This window comes from Neurospora hispaniola, assembly GCF_033458365.1.
Source record: "Neurospora hispaniola strain FGSC 10403 chromosome Unknown B0T23scaffold_4, whole genome shotgun sequence".
Lineage (NCBI taxonomy): Eukaryota > Fungi > Ascomycota > Sordariomycetes > Sordariales > Sordariaceae > Neurospora > Neurospora hispaniola.
Genome location: NW_026944409.1, coordinates 4133246 through 4152791, shown reverse-complemented (window position 1 = coordinate 4152791; position 19546 = coordinate 4133246). Strand labels below are relative to the sequence as shown.

General features: G+C 52.3%; 8 protein-coding genes across 8 annotated transcripts; 4 read left to right on the top strand and 4 right to left on the bottom strand.

Moving 5' to 3' along the window:
- Nucleotides 1-1093: 1093 nt before the first annotated feature.
- B0T23DRAFT_429228 (uncharacterized protein) lies at nucleotides 1094-1741 on the top strand (the record flags this gene model as incomplete). Its single annotated transcript, XM_062840181.1, has 1 exon — nucleotides 1094-1741. The coding sequence occupies one exon, from the start codon at nucleotides 1094-1096 to the stop codon at nucleotides 1739-1741; it is 648 nt and encodes a 215-aa protein (XP_062693485.1).
- Nucleotides 1742-3042: 1301 nt separating this feature from the next.
- Nucleotides 3043-3816, top strand: B0T23DRAFT_405004 (uncharacterized protein; the record flags this gene model as incomplete). Its single annotated transcript, XM_062838956.1, has 1 exon — nucleotides 3043-3816. One exon carries the CDS (start codon nucleotides 3043-3045, stop codon nucleotides 3814-3816), a length of 774 nt encoding a protein of 257 aa, XP_062693484.1.
- Nucleotides 3817-5453: 1637 nt separating this feature from the next.
- B0T23DRAFT_154442 (uncharacterized protein) lies at nucleotides 5454-6548 on the bottom strand. Its single transcript, XM_062832603.1, has 2 exons — nucleotides 5716-6548; nucleotides 5454-5657 (listed from the first exon to the last, which is right to left on the bottom strand). Exon 1 carries the CDS (start codon nucleotides 6392-6394, stop codon nucleotides 5735-5737), a length of 660 nt encoding a protein of 219 aa, XP_062693483.1. The 5' UTR covers nucleotides 6395-6548; the 3' UTR covers nucleotides 5454-5657; nucleotides 5716-5734.
- A 589-nt stretch (nucleotides 6549-7137) lies between these two features.
- On the bottom strand, nucleotides 7138-7897 carry B0T23DRAFT_154448 (NUDIX hydrolase domain-like protein). The gene has a single exon (XM_062832604.1). It carries the CDS (start codon nucleotides 7716-7718, stop codon nucleotides 7164-7166), a length of 555 nt encoding a protein of 184 aa, XP_062693482.1. The 5' UTR covers nucleotides 7719-7897; the 3' UTR covers nucleotides 7138-7163.
- A 620-nt stretch (nucleotides 7898-8517) lies between these two features.
- On the top strand, nucleotides 8518-10522 carry B0T23DRAFT_442913 (uncharacterized protein; the record flags this gene model as incomplete). The annotated part of the gene is made up of 2 exons (XM_062840837.1): nucleotides 8518-8875; nucleotides 9016-10522. The coding sequence occupies 2 exons, from the start codon at nucleotides 8518-8520 to the stop codon at nucleotides 10032-10034; spliced, it is 1377 nt and encodes a 458-aa protein (XP_062693481.1). The 3' UTR covers nucleotides 10035-10522.
- B0T23DRAFT_154407 (uncharacterized protein) lies at nucleotides 10042-11654 on the bottom strand. The gene is made up of 3 exons (XM_062832602.1): nucleotides 10984-11654; nucleotides 10696-10886; nucleotides 10042-10637 (listed from the first exon to the last, which is right to left on the bottom strand). The coding sequence occupies exons 1-3, from the start codon at nucleotides 11404-11406 to the stop codon at nucleotides 10211-10213; spliced, it is 1041 nt and encodes a 346-aa protein (XP_062693480.1). The 5' UTR covers nucleotides 11407-11654; the 3' UTR covers nucleotides 10042-10210.
- Nucleotides 11655-15144: 3490 nt separating this feature from the next.
- On the top strand, nucleotides 15145-17699 carry B0T23DRAFT_154357 (ankyrin repeat-containing domain protein). The gene has a single exon (XM_062832601.1). The coding sequence runs from the start codon at nucleotides 15575-15577 to the stop codon at nucleotides 17621-17623; it is 2049 nt and encodes a 682-aa protein (XP_062693479.1). The 5' UTR covers nucleotides 15145-15574; the 3' UTR covers nucleotides 17624-17699.
- Nucleotides 17700-18350: 651 nt separating this feature from the next.
- On the bottom strand, nucleotides 18351-19457 carry B0T23DRAFT_154340 (uncharacterized protein). The gene is made up of 2 exons (XM_062832600.1): nucleotides 18885-19457; nucleotides 18351-18823 (listed from the first exon to the last, which is right to left on the bottom strand). Exons 1-2 carry the CDS (start codon nucleotides 19014-19016, stop codon nucleotides 18716-18718), a joined length of 240 nt encoding a protein of 79 aa, XP_062693478.1. The 5' UTR covers nucleotides 19017-19457; the 3' UTR covers nucleotides 18351-18715.
- Between the last annotated feature and the right edge of the window lie 89 nt (nucleotides 19458-19546).

The following is a 19546-nucleotide window of genomic DNA, read 5'->3' as shown; positions in this document are numbered from 1 at the left end:
CTTGTTGATGTTTCAGGTACTGGCAAAGACGAAGGCTTGCTTGCTGGTGGGTGTGGAAGAAGGAGGAAGGAAGAGAAAGCCTGGGAGAGGAGGGGATTTTATATCTAGAGGACGTTAATTTCGTTACGGATACTCCAGTCCTATTCACCTGAATGAAGTTGAAGGTTCAAACGCATTCTCTTTAGTGAAGGAGACATGTTGATTTCCGCGAATTCATCTCATGACTTCAAGAACGGCTGGGGTCGTCCCAAGTCCAGACCAGAGCAGGTTCCGTGCCAATGAATGGTATTCTCCATGGCTGGGTTTTTCCACGGCAGGATGAAGGCAACACACTTCCGCAGTACCTGGGCGGTGAACCTTTTCGTCTGAAGCTGCGGACGGGAAATTTTGCTCATTTTATACCTTTTCTAGAACAATTTAGCAGCCATGACCATTTGGCTGTTTGAACTCAATGACTTGCGGTCTTGGCAAACCTCTAGTTTGCAATCCGCTACGGGGCACTTTACAATTTATTTGACACCCTTTACCAGCTGTGTGGACGGCGGGAAGTTTCAGTCACCCCAAACACAGCAACTCTGACTTTGAAGCTCTGCAAAGCACAACAAACCTTACATCGTACTTCCTTGCGGTATGCTATCCAAACAGACAACGAGTGTTCCGTGCCGTGTGGAGACGATGCCGTGAATCTGTTGAGGAGTGACGGCAAACGGTCGGCCTGGGAGTCACCTGCGAGAGTCTCCGCCTTTTCTTGTCGTCTCGAAAAGCGATAAAAAGGGCCCACCGCCCAGCTCTGATCCGTTTGCGTTCCATTCACTCGCACGTATTTTAAGATGAGAAGCAATAGGTAGTGAATGGACCTCGAGGCCGTTGTGGTTTTGGGGTGGGCCCCCAATGGAATAGATGGCCTGGATCTTCCTCCTCTTCATCCTCCATATCTCTATATAAAGCTCCCATTTCTCTAGCACTTCTTCCTGTTTTTATTTCCTCACCATCGACTACCCAGAGCAGCATACTCCGTCCTGCTTCATCTTTCACAAGCAGCAGACTGTCACAATCACTCCCCCAAAGCCACGCAACATCAAGAACCAACAAGATGGTGTCCTTCAAGTCTGTCATTCTCGCCCTTGCCACTACCGGCATCGAGCTTGCTTCGGCTATCAGCGTCACCCCCCACGATCAATACTCGTCTTCAGTTGGCGTTCTGGGCTGCAAGGTCAACACCAACAGGGTCGCTTACTGGCCCTCCTCCGTGGACTGCGACCAGATCTGCGTCGAGGTCACTGCCAACGGTCGTTCGGTCACCCTACTCAAGATCGATCAATCTGGAGGCGCGTACGATATCTCCTTTGACGCCTGGAACTATCTCAAGACAGGCTACCCGGCGGTCAAGGGCCACATCGAGCCTGGCGGTGGCTTCTCTGCCGAGTACAAGTTCGTCTCCGCCGACAACTGCCGCAGCCTCATCAAAACGTCTTCGGGCAAGCTGCCCTTCACTGCTGCGAACTCCATGAATTTTGTCAGTTCATGCAGCGCCGGCCGGAACACCTGGGTTGGCAACAACTACGAGCTGTGGAACATCGCCGACCCCGTCTGCAACCACGGCTTTAACGAGCTTTGTACTCTCGCACCTGGTGCAAACCAGGCCACTTGCCCGCATCCCCTCGGCTCAAGCGATGTCCTGAAAGGTCAGGATGTCTTGAACATTCTTTACCCCCGCGGTGATGTTGTTGATGCTCCTTAAGCGACAGGACATCAATTCCGGTGCGCACCACACCGATTCGAAGCACATCTCCTTTTCTCCTTTAGATACCATGGCGTTCAGAACGGATGGGTCGGATGGGGAGGAGGTTTGGTTTCGATGTTCGGCATGAGCGATCACCATGGGTGCACGGGGTTGGTTGGCGAAGGGTCATTCAAAGTTGGGAGTTCGTGGACGGAATAGAGGAGTTCAAAAGTTCATAGAGGTAGATTTCAGGGATTGAGCACCATGGTGCAGATGCTCCCCGATGGTAGCCGCAATGTAGATACTGGCTCCTGCCGAAAAGGAAATGACATAAACCGTTTCGGCCAATCTCTTTTCTGCGTGATCGTGACTTCCTCGCTTGGTCCTACTCGGCGTCCTTCCTCCTTCTTTACGGAAGAAAATGACTGGGTGAAGCTACGTACCAGGCAACAGTGAAGAAGTGCTGGAAAATGTGGGAGGGGTTGTTTCATGTAGAATGCGGATTGATGCGCTTTCAATTCTTGCGCTTTCATCGATGCCACCACCACCGGGGAAAGACGAATAAATACCACTTGGGTTTTTCATTTGTGTTTTGCATACATGACAAACATTCCAATTCGATTACTCCTCGACTTGAACCACTCCCATGTACCCATCTCAGAACATTAATATTCTGACGGTGGTAGAGGAGGTTCTGAGGCATCTAGGATCCCCCAACAACCTCGAGCTGGGTGTGAATCCAGTCGCCTCCATCCTTACATGACTTCACGGTTCGAATTTCACAGCTATGTGCCATGCGGCAGGCTAGAATTGCGCACGATCAATCGGATCAAACATGCTCACCAAAGTCCCTTTTCTTCGTCCCGACCAGCCATGTCGTGGGTTTGCACAAAGTTGCTCCTATCTCCATCCCCAAGACAGTGCCCTCGGATAATACCAACGGAACTATCCCTTCACTCAGATGCTGCCGTCGTCTGAACTCGGGGATGACTCCCAACGTTTTTGGTCCTGGGGCTCCGAGATGTATCCTGCCAACCTTGAACTGGTCCCTTCACCAGGTCTTCTCTTCACTGAAAACCTTCTCGTCTCGTTTGAACCACTTCAGCGATGGTGAATGGCATTTGGCGAGCCGCTATTCACCGGCAGAAACCCAAAAATATTTCTTCCTTCTAGATATAAAATCTTCCCCTTCTCCCACCACTTCTTCTACTTTCACACTTCCTCACCATCAACGAGAAGCAGTCTGGAAATCTTCCCTACCTTCAGCAAGACTAAGCCCAAGCCAACTTCCACAAGCATCTACCAAGACCACCGGAAAAATGTTGCCCAAGACCTTTTCCTTTGGCATTCTTGCCTTCTTTGGAACTATCCTCTCCTCTGTCACCGCTGCAGCCATCGCCAACCCCGTCCCAGCTGCTAACGGTACCACCACCTTCAGCGACGGCCGAGCCAGTGCTAGATTAGCCGCTGCCGGCGACATCTGGCTGACCCCTCACGACAAGTACAGCTCCTCCGTTGGCGTTTTGGGCTGTAAGGTGGACGTCAACCACATGGCCTACTGGCCTGAGGCAATCGGCTGTGACGACTTCTGCATCGAGGTTTCCTACGGTGGCCGCTCCGTCACTCTCCTCCGCGTTGACAACTCCGCCGGAGCCCACGATATCTCTTTCGAGAACTGGAACTACTTGGAGACCGGCTACCCGGCCTCGGAAAAGAACCATATCCAGCCCTCCGCGGGTTTCAATGCCCAGTACAAGACGGTCGATCCCAACCAGTGCCGCGGCCTGATCAAGACGGCCTCTGGCAAACTCCCGTTTTCTGCTGCAACGTCCATCAATTTCATTTCGAACTGCGCCCTCAACCACCCGAACAGCTGGGTCGCTCAGAATTTCGAGCTGTGGAACATTTACGACTCCCAGTGCAATTTGGGATATAATGAGATTTGCGAGACACCCGACTTTAAGAGTGGCTTCAACCAGGCCAAGTGTGCGCACACCCTGGGAAGCCAGGACAAGTTGGTTGGTCAGGATGTCTGGAACATCCTGTATCCGAGTGGTGACGCGGAAGAGGCAAAGGGTCCCGGTGAGGCTTAACTGCTGAGGCCTGAGTGGGCGGCGATCTTCAAAGTTACAGGTCAACATCTTCTTTCCTCTCGACTTCGACTTGGGTGACATGATAGTTCAGCATGCACGGTTCGCGGCGAGGTTAGAGGAGGTTTTCGGCTCAGAAGATGACATCCTGGTACTATAAGGGCCAGGCGGAAGGTTGCGGTCTAGAAGATGATCAACATGGTACAGCATGGAGTTCTGGGAGTTTGAAATCAGGGAAGCATTCGACAAGGAATTGATAATGGTGATGGCTTAGGGAAGAATCCTCAGGCATTCGAGCTTCTAGACACAGTTAGATGCAGCACATGGTTGATGCTGGCTCCGGTAGATGGAAATATGAATGCATTTCCACATGGCCGGCTCTACATTTTTCGTGTCAGTGATGCCTGTTTGTGCACTTCGAGTTGTCTTGCATGTTTCAAGCAAGAAGCCAAAAAGTCCATAGAGTTCGCGGTCTTGAGTAAGAGTTTTCTGGCATGTCTCGCAGTTATTTTCTTTGTAGCAAATTCGTGTTTGCGGGAAGGACAATCCACAGAAGAGATGAGTACCTCGTTTTCTTTTCTTTTCTTTTTTTTTTTTCTTTTTTTTTTTTTTCTTTTTTTTTTTGGGCAAAAATTTTGCATCAAAAGGGTCATGAAAGACCAGAAGTAGCCACTTGGGGAGAACGAGTCCCTGAGCCGCCCATGGGGAACAAAGAGCGGCAAGGCGGTTTTGAAGAACAAAGCCAAGTTTCAGAACGTCAAAGATAATTGTGCCTGGTGGGGATGCATCCGCGTTGAACAAAGAAACAAAGCATCCCATCGAGATGGGGCCAGCGCGCGGGACGTTTGAAGTAATGGTGCCAATCCATGTTCATGTTTTGCTCCCTAAGATGACTCGAAAGAAAAGCAAGATGAACTTACCTTTACCTACGAATTCTCACGTGCTTCAATAGTTCTGGATGATGTGTCCCAAATGTTCAAGTTGTGGTAGCTGCGTGTAGATGTGAGCTGCATGTACTGTGGTCGCGAGCGAAAGTAAAAACCCCCCTGTCAGGTACTTTTTTGCACGGACACTATGCGTTTAGTACCTACCCACCTAATTAAACTTACCCATCACACCAAGTATGTCTATAAAAAGTGGCTGCATGTCCTAGGAAGAGGTACATGTACCAACACGGCAATGCAGCCTAGCCAGCTTCTAAAAGAACACGAAGCTTGTAAAGTGTTGAAGCAATGAGAAAATATCTCGGACACCTAGGTATGTAATCCGAACAGCGAAGACCACGAGCTCACAGCAGACCGATGGAAGGGAAAAAGGTGTGTGTGTGTAGTAGACAACTCTATTTTTCTTGGTCTAGAGGTCTAAAAGTGCATCTAAAGTGTGCAGCTGATGTCATAACTCATAAACGTTCTCCTTGAGGAGGAAAAGTGCCCCTACCATAGGGTCTATAGAAAGGAAAACAAAAGAAAAAAAAATCGCTGTGCCTCCTATCATGTTGAGCTCCGAGTGGGATTCAACGAGTAGCAGTGTACCCGTCCTGCCTGCACATGTGCTTCGAATGATTTCCCAGATACCCAAGACAAAACATAAACCAGATCTGGTCAAACTTCTCCAAGATATCCCTCCCAAAAAGGGGGGGAAAAAAAGAAAAAAAAAAAAAGGACGAAAAATTGGTGTAAGGGAACCCGCCCATGGTATCCATCAAGAAAGAAAAATCAAAGCTGAAAAGCTGTGAAGCTGTATGTCTTTCGTCGCTCATGATTTCCATGCCCAGCTGACCTCGCCCTGCGAACTCAAGGATGACGCCGACTCGAAGGCTTATACTTTCGTGTTGTTTACGTGGGCTGTAATAAGCCGTCAGTACATGAGCGGTAGTAGACCGTGGCAGAAAAGCGAACTTACTGTAACCACCTTGACAAACTCAATTAGGATACGGAATATCCACCACAGCATACTCGGCCGGCAACGCCTTCTGGATCCCCAAAACATGTCCCGCACCACAATCCGGCTGGTTGGTAACAGCCAAATCAGGGAAACTGCACGGAACATCCTCGCCCCACTGGCACCGGGCATCCGCAACGTTATAAAGCTGAAAGTTGTGGCCCACCCAACTACCACCCTGGCACGAGTTGATAAAGTTCATCGAGTTCGCGGCCGTGAAGGGCAACTTGCCGTCAGGTGTCTTGATAAGCGGCCTGCATTCCTCGGGCGAGACGAACTCGTAAGTAGCAGCGACGGCGCCACCGAGGGCTGCTCCGCCGGCGGCACCGACGCCGTTCTGGAGGTAGGCGTAGGCGTCGTAGCTGATGTCGTAGGCGCCCGTGGAGCTGTCGATTTTGAGGAGGGTGACGGAGCGGCCGTTGGCGGTCACGCGGACGCAGATGTTGTTGCAGTCGACGGCCGAGGGCCAGTAGGCTACGCGGTTAATGTCGATTTTGCAGCCGAGAACTCCTACGGAGGACGAGTACTTGTCGTGAGGGGTGATGGCGATGGATTCGCCGCGGCGGACGGGAAGGATGACGGCGGCAGAGGTGAGGGTGGCGGCCGTGAGGCCCAAGACGGTCATGACGTTGGCTAACATGTTGTCTGGGATTTGTGTCTTTGTTTCAGAGATTGTCTGGTTGGATGTGGGTTTTAGACGTGAGACGGCTGGAAGAACTTGATCGAGATGAGTGATCGACGTGGACTGTTCGAAGCTGACTGGGGAAAGAAAAAGAGGGAATGAAACATGGCTACGCTCGTTGTTTTATAAGAGTTTTAGAAATATTCTGCCAACACCATCTTGGAAATTTCCTGTCCGATGCCTATGCAGAGTCATCGATTTGCTCCATGCCGTTGGTAGGCACAGCTTTTTTTTTCCACGCCCGGAAACCTGTAAGGACAAAGAAAGATGCATGCCCCTGAGCCACCCGCATGGGACAAGGCGAGATCGAACAAAGTTAATCTTCAGGAACGTGAAAGGGAGAACGTGGTTAAACGTGGTTGGTGGGGGGTATATCGCAGAAAACAAAGCCCAGTGGCTTGTGGCTTGCAGTCGAGTCAAAAAAGATGTGAAATGGCAGAATCATACGCGGAGAGCGTTCTGTTATATTTTCACATGCACCAAAGTTTCCACATCAGATTGCCACCCACCATAAGACATTCCCACGTATGCTGCCCGGTTCGAAGTGGGGTCGGATACTGCATCTGCATTTCCTATGCCGATACCAGGACCGGTAGATCCGGGACGCGGATCTTGGAAGTAGAAATAGTCTGGACGCAGATCGGTGATAGCTCGCGGCTCCGGGCTCTGGCCTAAGCTTGTTGTGTTGTCCGAGGGACGGCATAATCTTATAGGCCATGTCTGCCGCTCATGTCCCGTTCATAGCGCTTTGTGTTTCCATCCCAGTCGGCATCTTTGTATCGGCTCCGAAGGCGGCAAAGAGAGTTTCAAGTTGTCCAGGATAAGCAAACTTGATCTCCTTTCCCCCGCAAACCCCGATGCGGAGATGGTCCTTTGACACCCACATAAAGTCCTGGTGCTCCGTCGAGTTGAGACGAACTTGCGGGTGCTCCTGCAGACTGTGCGTAGACTCGACAGACACAAGAAAGGTGAGCTTCCGATATCGCCCTTCGCCTGACGCTCCTTCGAACTCGAGTTGGTCGAGCAGTGCCACGACATGGTTGAGGGCAAGGCCAGTCTCCTCGAGGAGTTCACGTGCCAGGGCGTGGGAGAGGGTCTCGTCGCCGAGGTCAACTCCGCCACCGGGGGTTTCCCACAGGTTGGGGAAGCCATCTGTTGGCGCGCGCTGAATCAAGAGAATGTGATGTTGGTGGAGGACCACGGCGCTGACAATCACGCCCTTGAGTGTGGGGTTGGCCATGAGGTATGTCTCAAGCGAGACGCCGAACTGATGGAGAGCCATGGTGCTGGTTGTACTTTTGCGGGCTGCTTTGAGGAAATGAGTGTTGGTTATGGTCCCCGAGTCAGTCTATTTGTTGGTTCAGTTGCGAGGGAGATTAATCGTTTGCCACCAAACGGCAACAAGAAATTTGACGATGTCCTGTTGGTTGTTCCCGGATTTCCCCAGCTTTTGAATTTGGTCAACGCCTTCCGTAATGGTCTCTTGCGTTACGCGGCGATCACGTCACTTGAAACACCCTCTCAAATTAGGTAGAATTTTCTCATCGCGGTTGCCTCTGTACAGCCTGGGTGAAGATGCCCTCACTACCTCTACCTCTATGGCGTCCCGATGGGGTTGAGGAAGCTCCAAGAAGACCAGTCAGCAAAACAAGAATATCTGAGACTTCCTGAGACTTGGCTCCAGAGTCTTATATTCGAATAAACCTTTGTCGTCGTCGAGTGTCCGGACAGGGAGTAACCAAGATGACGTCAGGGGTACAAGCCATGATTCAGTGGAAGCACGTGCTGAAATGGAGGGACGGGATCTTTAGTGTAGAGGGGTTATTTCCTGCCCCACCTTTTTCAGGGGCCTCAGCGCTCCTGGTTGGCCATTCCCCCTCCACCACTCAGCGATCTCCAGGGTATCAATGACGTGGCGTCCACTGTTTTGCTCGCTGTCAGCATCAACAGCACTGCGACTTCATTTCCCTCGAGACCTTGTCCTTGTCCTGTTCCTGGTGTCCATCTCCCATCTCCCACTCTCAGCCCTACCCGTTCTGTTCTCCATCTTTGTCGATGATCATCCCAAAAAAAAGTCCATCATGGCGACCGATTCCAGCACCCAGACCGAGACGCTGCTGTCCGAGATGGACGAAGACGACGACTTTGTCATCATCACCCACCAAGAAGTCAACGCGGCGCGGCGCCCACGGTTCCTGAACGACATCAGCAATTACATCGACAGCATCGCCGACGAGCTGTGGCCCATCAACAAGAAGATCCACGACAAACCTGAGCTCGGCTATGGAGAGGTCATTGCCCATTATACCTTGACGGCCTACATGAAAACGCAGCCAGGATGGACAGTGACGCGATCGGCGTACGGCATGAAGACGGCCTGGGTTGCGGTCTACGACACGGGCAAACGGGGGCCTTGTGTTTCCTTTAACGTTGAGATGGGTATGTGTGTCTCTTTTCCCGGCCCTTCTCAACTTCAGCCACCGTGCCTGGCCATAGCAGGCATCACCCCAGCACCCATCTCCTCGACCAGTTCCAGACTTCCACACTAGACCACAACTAACAACAAACCCCCAATCCAGACGCCCTCCCTGCCATCGGCCATGCCTGCGGCCACAATCTAATCGCTACCGCCTCCCTCGCCGGCGCCCTTGCCACCGTCCACCTCCTCTCCCTCTACTCTCTCCCGGGCCGCGTCGTCCTCTTCGGCACTCCGGCAGAAGAAGGCGGCGGCGGTAAGATCCGGCTCCTGGCCGCGGGCGCCTACAAAGACCACGGCGTCGACATCAGTCTCATTTCCCACCCCGGCACCATCCCCGACTGCGCCCTCACGCACACGACCGCCTACATTCGGATCAAGGTCGAATACTTTGGTCGGGAAGCACACGCCGCAGCAGAGCCGTGGCTGGGAGTCAATGCGCTGGACGCTTTGATCACGGCGTATAATGGGATTAGCGTGTTGAGGCAGCAGACTATGCCGTCTGATATCATCCAGGGACACATCACTGATGGCGGGGCAAGGCCGAACATCATTCATGCGTATGCGGCGGGCATTTTTGTGGTGAGGGCGGCCACGCAGAGACGATTGGAGGCGTTGGTTGAGAAAGTGATGGGGTGCTTTGATGCGGGTGCGATGGCGACGGGTGCAAAGGTCAAGGTGACCAGACTGATGGCCTACAAGGATCATGTGCCGAACCGGTTGTTGGCGAGGAGCTATGCGCGGTACTTCAATCCGCTGGTGCCCGAGGAAGGGGATGGAGGAAGGGATGGGGACGGGAACGAGGCGGGCGGACCGAGCAAGATTCCAGAGGACCAGGATGTTGATGAAATGAGAGGGCGGAGTGGTGCCAGTTCGGACCAGGGCGATATTGCTCATGCGATGCCGAGTATCATGCCCGGGTTTGAGATACCGCCGGGGCCGGGAGGGGCAGGGCCCCATAATCCAGGGTTTGCGGAAAGTGCGGGAACGAGGTTGGCGTTTGAGAGGAGTCTGAGGGTTGCAAAGGCGTTGGCGGGCACAGCGGTCGATGTGTTGACTATTGATGGGTTGTTGGAGGAGGTCAAGAAGGAATGGAAGCGATCCATGAACGGGAGCAGGTGAGAAACAGCAGGCGGAACGGAACGGTTAACGACGTTATGACATTACGACAGCGGTACAGATTGGATGTAGGTTTGGATACAAGGTAACTGAAAGGTACTAACTAGGGCTGGTCCCCATCTTTCATCAATCAACATGTCCTATCTCCCATCCCTTCTCCTCCCTCCCGTCCTTTACTGTCAAGTTACCTGCATCCCACCCGGCAGCTCCGAGACCCAGCCCTCCGTCTCCTCTTTTACCGTCTGCTTCTTGAAACAAGCCAACGCCTGCTCTGGTGTCTGCGTCTTGAGCTGCGAGCATCCATCACCGCTGCACCGCGCATCCAGCGCCCTCTGGAGCGCGTCTCCCTTCCACCCAAACACGTAGTCGCCGTGCTGGCCATACCCGGTCCCGTCTCCCATCGAGTACACAAACGGCTGTCCCTTGTCGGGCCAAATAGCCTTGTCATTGAACTGCCGAGTGTCCCACATGACTTCGTACATGAGCTGTGGTAAGCGGACCGGGTGGCTGGCGGGGCAGGGGCCGGTGGATTCAAAGGTGCCAGAGGAGGGGTACGCGACGTGCGACTTGTGGTCCGGGGAGTCGACATTTTTGCCATCCCAGCAGCTAGCAACACGTTAGTTGTTAGTGAAGGGAGTGGCGTCGAGATGAACGGGAAACTCACGTAGGAAAGGTGATGGTAGTCCGAATACCACCCGGACACATCTTGTTGGGGAACGTGACGGTGTCGTCGCCCGTGCAGGGCGCACCGCCAAACGGACTCTGCTGGATATTGTGTTCACATCGATGGCAGATTTGCCTTTGCATACCCCGATTAGACCGGAGCATGGCATCGCCTACCAGCATGCGGAAGCCCTGTTTGACATCGATCAGTAGGTACCTTGTCTTCTTCACACACACCACACACACCTTGCTTTGATGATGCCAGGGTACGTAGGTAGGTAAAACTCACAGGCTTAAAAGCAGTAACTTTTGTCTTCCCATCATACGGCGGGATATAATAGACGGTTATCCCTCCTTGCCCCTTCAGTCCCAGGTTCACCATCTGCGGCACCCTTTTATAGCTTCCGTTCTTGGCTCGGAAGTACAAGTTGGCCGTCCAGTAGTTGGAAAAGTCCTCGGCGAAGGAACACGTGGTGCAGGTGGACTGGGTGGAGGGGTCATACTCGACGGGCGTCATGGTGGCGTTGAAGGAGTTGCCGCCGACGATTTGGTGCATGTGCGTCGAAGGGAGCATGCCGGGGTTGACGAGCGGGTCAAGACGCTCGATGGAGAGTTGGGAGCATTGAAAGCGCATCATGGCTGCTGTGGCGTATTGGGCTAGGGTGTCTTGCACGAAGACTGAGGCCACAAGGGCCAGGAATTGGAGCTTCATGGTGATGGATGGGTTGGCTTTGTGAGATGAACGCGTCTGTCTTGGAGCAAAGAGATGTCGAAGGTACCGGGCTGGTGGTTTACGGTTCTAAAAGCCAAGAAGGAAGGCAAAAGGAGAACGGTCTCAGGGAGTGTGATGTAAGACAACCCCTTATACTCCAGTCGTGTCTCTCTTCGCCTCCCATCCGGGCTCATAGCATCGATCATCATATGCCGAGATCAACATATATAAAGACGCGGCATGAACGTCTGTCTCATCGACAACTGCAACCAACCGTGAATCTTGCTTCATGCCATTGTGTAGTTGTCATTGGTTAACCCATTCTGCCGAACTCTGGCAAGAGAAGCAGTATACCCGCCTTGGTGAACTGCCGCATATTGGCCTGCTTTGGTGGTTAAATCCGGGGTAAAGTCTCATTGGCGAGGAAGGGCGATCTGCCTTGAGTGAGAGGTCGAGGTGCAATATATTCTAATGAGGACTTGTACCTTTACCCCGCTCTGAAAACATATGTGACCATAAAGGATTAGAGGTATATAAGGTTTGTCATAAAGGTTGTGGTCAGGTTTGCCACAGGAACGGAACCTTGGAAGGGTACCTACCTAGGTACCTAGTTGATGATTGCATGTACAATCACCAACATTGCCGTTGTCACTCACATGGCACGAACACGGCTTGTTGCCGGTTGGATTGGAGTATCACAGTCACAAACTTCAGTCAGAAGACCAGATAGGTAGAGGTAGAGTAGAGTTACAGTTACAGTTATGCTTAACTGGAAAACTAAGTGTAGATGCTGAGGTTACATGAATGTCCGAATCAGATCAGAACCTTATCAGACGTCACCCGATGGAGCTCCAGTCTCGGTAGTTATGATCTCTTCACATGTGACGGATGCTTCGCGATTGCATCGTCGGTCATCGAACCAGCAAGTATCTCGATTAGTTTAGGTAGGTAAGGTTCACCAGTCAAGAATGATGAGGACTGTCGAAAAGGGGAAAGAGAAGAGAGAAAAATGAGATCATCCATATTGTGGCATGTCACAACATACATGTAATCAAACTTGGAGGAATTAAGGTCGCCAAGCAAACTTGACGGTATCGTCGGCAACCGAATCGAAGAGGGTCTAAAGATCTTTCGGGATACCTGAGAGTAGTGGTTTGCTTGATACCGTAGGCTGACACTTTGAGCAGAGTACCTCTAGGTGCAGGCAGGTTAGGATAAGCCCAAGACAAACCCAGACTCCTACTGTTCGTTATCTTCCTATCATTCGAGTAGGTAGGTAAGTAAGACATGCATGCTTACACGGAAATTGTCGGCGATGTGAAGCACCGCGTGTCCAGTCTGACTCTTCCCTTTTAGTGTAGGTTGACAGAGAGAGCCGTTCAGCCATTTTTGAAGCCAAGGATACGAAGCACGAATTCGGTGGTGCAACTGGTTTTCCAACGTTGCTCACGGTTATGGGTAGAATAGACGAGAGTGGGTTGGTTGATTAGGCTAACTAACGGTTTCTCACCGTGACCACTGGTTAAATACTACTGCAGTAAAGCCCACCAAAATCCTCAAGCCCCATTGCACCTTCCAGTGGCTCCAAAGTCCCAAACAGGCATGCATGCCGGGCGTTGTACACTAGCCATAATCGATCGTGGCTACATCGAGGTACATATGTAGACGGCGCTCGTTGGATCATGGTTCAGGGATCATGATCGTTGTTACACTGCCTTTGTGGCTTGCAGGCACGCAAGATAAAGGAGATTAAAAGAGGGGATCAAAAAAAGAAAAAACAAAAGAAAGCGTTCAGGAGAGAAAAGATGATGAGGAGGAGGAACTAAAGAAGAAGCAAAGGGTCTAGATCGGTGATGCAGGAACGGTCCACATTGATGCCTGTCGCGAATAGGTATTGCAGGTGTTGATGAGTTGGTTGCCCTAGACATGGAGGCACGTCAGAGCTCATTGGGAAAATAAAAGAGGGTTCGTTGTTGGCTCAAGGATTTCCTGTCTTGATCTCCTCAAGTGTTCTTTTCTTATAATTCTTTGATACCTCAAATCATTTGATGCTCAGCACTTCCATCGGCGATGTCTGGCAGTGAATATCAGTAAATCCTTCGTTCACTCACCGTCCTTTTCAGTGACCGACCCCTGCCTCATAGTACATTACTGTAGGACCCGAGCACTGGCGCTAGACATTGCTGGTTGGTTGCCAAGACGCGTGTTCGTTTCTTCACGGACCGGACTTGTCGTCTGCAAAGTTGTTGCCGATGTGACTCGTCCGGTATTCTCCTCCTTTAGGCCAAAGGAAGGCCCGATGTTTTGTTGATACCTATCTTTTCGGTGTGTCTAACAATTTACCGAGCCATGTTAGACAAGATAACGCAATCCAACAACTCTCCGAGGCGATGAGAAGGAACAGTCCCATCTCATCTCATGGATCCCCCATCCCAGTTTTCAACCTACAAGTCAGCCCCGAACACCTCACAACTCGCGCTTACCCAAGACACCTAGACGCCGCGTTTAGCGCATCATCACCATACCGTTTACCACTAGAATGTCCGTTAGCCCGGTACTTTGCATAAGGTTGATTAGGTGGACATTTCCACATCCAGCCTCGACAGCATCTGCCCGGTTCCTTGTTGCCTGCTGCAGTCAACTTTTGGTAAATTATGCGATACACATGTTGTCCGTGAGGTGTGGGACACCTGGTGGGGGGACTTTTTCAGTTTTGATCCGCGATCGGGCAATTCAGTTCTCTCTCCCTTCCCTTGTTCCTTCGACGACCGTGACGTTGTAGTGAAAGTGTCACGCTAACAAATCTTCAAGGGTTGTGTTCACTGAGTGAGACAGGCCCACTCGGACTGGCCATTTTTAGTATTTTTTAGCGGCAGAGGCTGGGATCGATGGAGGATCAGGAACCCTGCTGCATCCGTTGCGGGGCCCCAGGCAGGCAGCTGTTGCAGCCTCCATGTTGTTGGTGCAACAAGTGAGCAAGTGAGAAAATGGTGGAAAAAAAACAACCAGTAAACTGAGCCTTGTGGGCTTGGTTGCTAGTGGCTGGAAAAGTGGTTGGTGCGGATTGGTTGTTTTGTTTTGTTTTTCTTCTCTTTTTCTTTCCATCCTCTCCGCCTTCACTTTGCTGACGTGATTGTTGACTTGGTGATCGATTGAGGCTGTTGAAGTGATTTGTCAGTTGGAGCATCCCCCCCCCCCCCCCCCCCCCTTTTTTTATTATTTTTTATTTTTTTTCCCATCTTTTCTTGGCTAACACAAGTGAGTGTTTACACTGCTCAGACAACTTCTGCTTCTCGAATTTTCGGCATCACTCACCCGCGCCCAGATAGCGAGATACGAATGGCTCGGCTTGGCAACGTATCATGGACTCCATCAGGATCCGTATTCATCTTCCTTATCAACGGGCGCCATGACGTACTACCTTGGAGAACCGATGACCTTGTGAAATGTTTACCAGTGTACACTATCGATTCCTTACCTCCTCGCAACTCTTACCCAAATCTCCCCCATGGTTTCACTCACATGCACTCCTATCGCTTCGGAATCCGGGTGCCTACGCCTTGCGGAGATTAAAAAAGCCAAAAGATGCTCCTAGGTAGCGCTTACGGACCGGGACAAGGCATGGAAGCCCTTGGGGTGAGCGGCGGTCGGGGGGACAGCAAAAGTCGGAAGACGCCACGACGCCAAGTCCAAACATCCCAAGCAGATCGGATGTTCGGGCGGGTGTAAGGCCGATCGCTACTGCAATTAGTGGCGGTTAGGGGGGGCCCGTCGTCGTGAAGCCGTCCAGTGGTTTGTGGCCGTTTAGCGTTATCTGCAGCGTGTCAGCGACTTTAGGTGCAGTGCCACCTCACTCATCACCACCACGACCGCCGCGCCGGGCCCGCCGCCAGGGGTCGGGACTTGGTTGACAATCCTTTTTTTTCATGTGGGTAGCAGCCCTGACGGGAAGGATGGATGGACTCTCGTGGAATTCGAGATCCGATGATATATGTATCGTGCTCGCGCTGGTCGCAGTGCGGTACCGACCTTGGGTACTTGACATAGTTTCATGCTGCTTTGCCTTCCTCCGACAGCCGGCACCAGATAGACATCATCACCACCCATCATCGTCATCGTCATCGTCAAAGGAGGAAGTCGACGTCAGGCAGCAACAACACCACCCAACATGGCGACGACAACAACGATCATGGCCACCACCATCACTACACCAGGACCCATCCTGCTTCCACCAACACCACCACAGACACCACCCCTCGAGGCCAAAAGGTCGTCGTCATCATTTTCCCCCATCTCCAGCGACGCCTTTTATTCCGACGACAACCTGCCAACACTGCCGCTTCCAGCAGCAAAAACCACCCACCTCCCTCTGTCTTCCGCCCTTGGGCTACCCAGCCCCAAGAACACAACATTCACATTCGAAAAACCCCCTCCTCCCCCCGCAAAACCAACCCTCTCTCGCCTGGCAGTCTCATCCCGCCTCTCCGAATTAGGATGGAAATCCCGTCCTCGCCAAGGACCCCAAGGCGATTGCCGACAACTCCAAAAGCCAAACAAAAGTCTCCAAGTACCCACGCTGCTTCCTGGAGGCGTCCCGGCCGTGGTTCTGCATGGGCCCAAGTGCGAGTGTCGGGAGCGGGAAGAGACAACAGAGAAGGCGGGCGATGATGAGCTAGTAGCAAGGGTGTTGGCGCTGGCACAACGCACGGCAGTGAGACAGCGGCTTGAGCAGCAGAGGAGAATGAGGGAAGAGCAGCGAAGGGCAGCAGAAAAGAGGGAGAGGAGTTTAGAGAGGAAGGGAAAGAGGGGTGGCATGATTTGTGGGTGGAGAGTTGGCATACCCAAGGAAGTGACGAGGTTTTTTTCGAGCAGGACATCATCTGTCTCGCTGTCCGACTCCAGTTCCGACTCCGACTCTGACCCCGAGTCGACGACGGTCACCGGCAGCACCAGCATGGGACTCGGATTCGACCAAGACAAAATCACCGATCTCTGTCTCGCCTGCTCCAACCTCGACATTGACAAAATCGTCACCCACCTCTTTACCAACAAGGTCCCCATCAACGGGCGATGTACCATTACTACCTCGGCGGAAGTTCCACTTGATTCTCAACCAGTCGAGACCACCCCCCTCTTTTCCGTGCTTCGCTCTCCCCTCTTCTCGACTCGTCCAAAAGGTCAGATGGCAATCCTCCGACTTTTGCTCGACCTGGGCGCCGACCCCAACGCTTCCATTTCCGTCGTCCCGCTATCATCCGAATTCGAATCCACCCATCTTCCAGCCCAAACACAGCCTGGAAGGCTCACCATCCTCAGCGCCGCCTCCATCCTCGGTCTACCAGAAGCAGTCTCCCTCCTCCTCGAGCGCGGCGCCAAGGTCGACGCAAGGCAATCCAGTCTGCCACTTGGCGTCGATGGAAAATGGGGCAAAGGGCTCAGCGCATTGGACGTGGCCACAATGGCAGGCCACGATCGCGTCGTCGAGATTCTTCTTCGGGCAGGTGCCAACGTGACAGGAACCTGCGACCTCTTTCTCCCCGCTCAACTGCCCATCAACAAATTCGCAGGAGGGAGACCAAAACTACAAAGTGCATCAACTTCCAACCTCCTCTCCAAGCCTTCTCAATCGCAACTTCTCCAAGTGCCAACTCCAGAACCCCAATGGCCCACCCCCTTACCCATCCAACGAAAGACCACCCGCCTCTCAGGCGTCACACCCCTCCACCTCGCCTCTCTCTCCGGCAACTTATCCATCGCCTCCATGATCCTCTCCTCCTCCCCCTCCAACAAAGCCGACATGACCAACGCCCGCACATCCACCACCAACAACAATATGACTACCGGCGGACGAACCCCCCTGCACTACGCCGCCGAATCACTCAACCTCGAACTTTCCTCCCTCTTACTGTCCGACCCGCGCACCGACCCCGACGCGACGGACGACGACGGCGCTACGCCCCTTGCATTGCTCGTCAGCAAGCTGGAAAGTACCTATTCCATGAGACAGCAAGAGGAAGTCGTCGAGTTAGTCCGCAGGTTACTGAGAGCCGGAGCGAACGCGGGAGTAGTCCGGTGCGGAACGGAGTTGTTGAGCTTAAAGGCGAGGTTGTTGGCTTTGGATGATGGTCGTGAACATGGAAACAGAAGAAGGTGGGGGGATCTGTTTGAGGAGGATGCGAGGGGGGTGTTGAGGGGGAGTGTTAAGCGGAGGTATTGAAGGCACCTAGTTTCTAGAGGTTGAGGTTAATGACAAGGGACGATGATCTGATGGATCGATGCATTACAGGCGTTGGCGTTGGTGCGTGTATACCGAATGGCTGAGTGGACCTGATACATGTACTAGGGACAGGCAATTATTGATTGTATCTTCATTTTTGTCTGTTGCATTCGCTGGATACCCTTCTTGGTAAATCAAATGGATTTTCATCAACACAACACAATACAATGCCTGCCTGCCTGCATCTCTTCAGTTGCCAAGCAGCTCCATGTCCCATCTGATATGATCACGCAGACCTCAAAAGGGAAACTGAAGGATGATGCAGTCTCTGAATGGACCGGTCACGGACACACATGCATTAGTCTAATGGCCACGATTAAGGCCGCATAGCAAAAGGAGCACTAATCCAGGCAAAAAAGAAAAGCGTGAGTAGTCCCCTTTGGGGAACGACCAAGAGCATCTTTGCACTTCGAATTAACACTGTGAGACACCGACATGCGCAAGCTGTCTCTCCCTCGCCTACCGGTCCAATCGGTACTTTTGTTTCCCGAAACCTGTCTGACAGCTTCGAGGTACCTACACACTAAGTAGCCTCACAAGGCTGGCTGCCTCTCGTCTATTTCAAGCCACGCCTTACGGTCCCAAACTTCTGGTTCCGGTCGCAGTACGCGCGGCGGTGGCACGTCGCGCAAAGGTGCTGCTGCTGTGATCGGGGCTGACAGAGTGATGTGATAACATGGAATCAAGATGAGGTGACACCGACTTGTCCGCCTGTCGAACTGGTGGGTGCAGGGAAGGCAGGATGTCAAGGAGTGTTGCACGACAGGCAGCAGACAACAGAGGCCGCCACGAAAAGATATACCATGTTATACTAGGTAGGATTCCGTCTTGAAACTTTTGAACGACCGTGATGAAGCAGTTTTCCTTTAACCCATTCCAAAAACTCCGAAACAAACAAACAAACATATTGAACTCCTCCTCCCGATGCCGCCGCTGCTGTCTTGTCCCTTCTACGAAGCGAGTGTCTATAAAGCGAGTGTCGTCTATCCATGCTCCTCCCCAAAAGTGTCCTTTCTCATGACCTGGTATCTGTCAATCCCGCATGGCCGGAGTGCGGCAGAAGCCACAAGCACGGCCTGGGATAACCCAAACAACCTCGCCGTTGGCGGCACATGTCGAACAGCGGATACCAGGCAGTCCCTGATGATGGCGGGTAAATACATGAACCGAAAGTCGTTGGAGCAGAAATCTCAACACTCACTGGAGCCTTCCGAATGCCTTCGCCGACTGCGGATGGAATCGAGAGCGGACCAGCGCTCGGAGCTAGCAGATCCAGCTGCTGCAGACGGAGGGGGACGTGACTTTGAAGAATGATGTTGTTGAGAGGAAGCATTGCGTATAGCAAACGTGTCAAGGAGGGAGAGAAATTGCCGTGGCTTGACTGTGGTGGAGTGATACCTAGCAGTATCTTTCTCTTTCCTACAATTTGTTCTTGTGATGGCGGCGCTTGCTGAATGCTGTGCTTGCTTCCACTCTGTGAGAAGAGACCCGTTGATGGTAAAATCTCAGGGTTTATATCCTATTTCATGATGAAGCATTGTGGAGCTAGGGCCGACAAGGACGACTGACTTGGCTAGTCAATGGACTTGTGTAACGACAGCAGGATGAAACGCCTAGAGGCTTTCCGGAAGTAAACACCCGACTTGTTGCCCTCATTGGCTATAACGAGAGAACCCAACAGAACAAGGAAACACAGTAACGTCGGACCCCAGCCCAACGCTCTCCCTATCTCGGTTAACCAACGGCAGTCAGTCACCGTGAAAAGAGTATTTTCTCCTGAGCGTCAAGCAATGAAGAGTAAGGGAAATGGACTGACGTTCTCACGATATTATCGCCACACGGCCGAATCTTTCACCAGGAGTT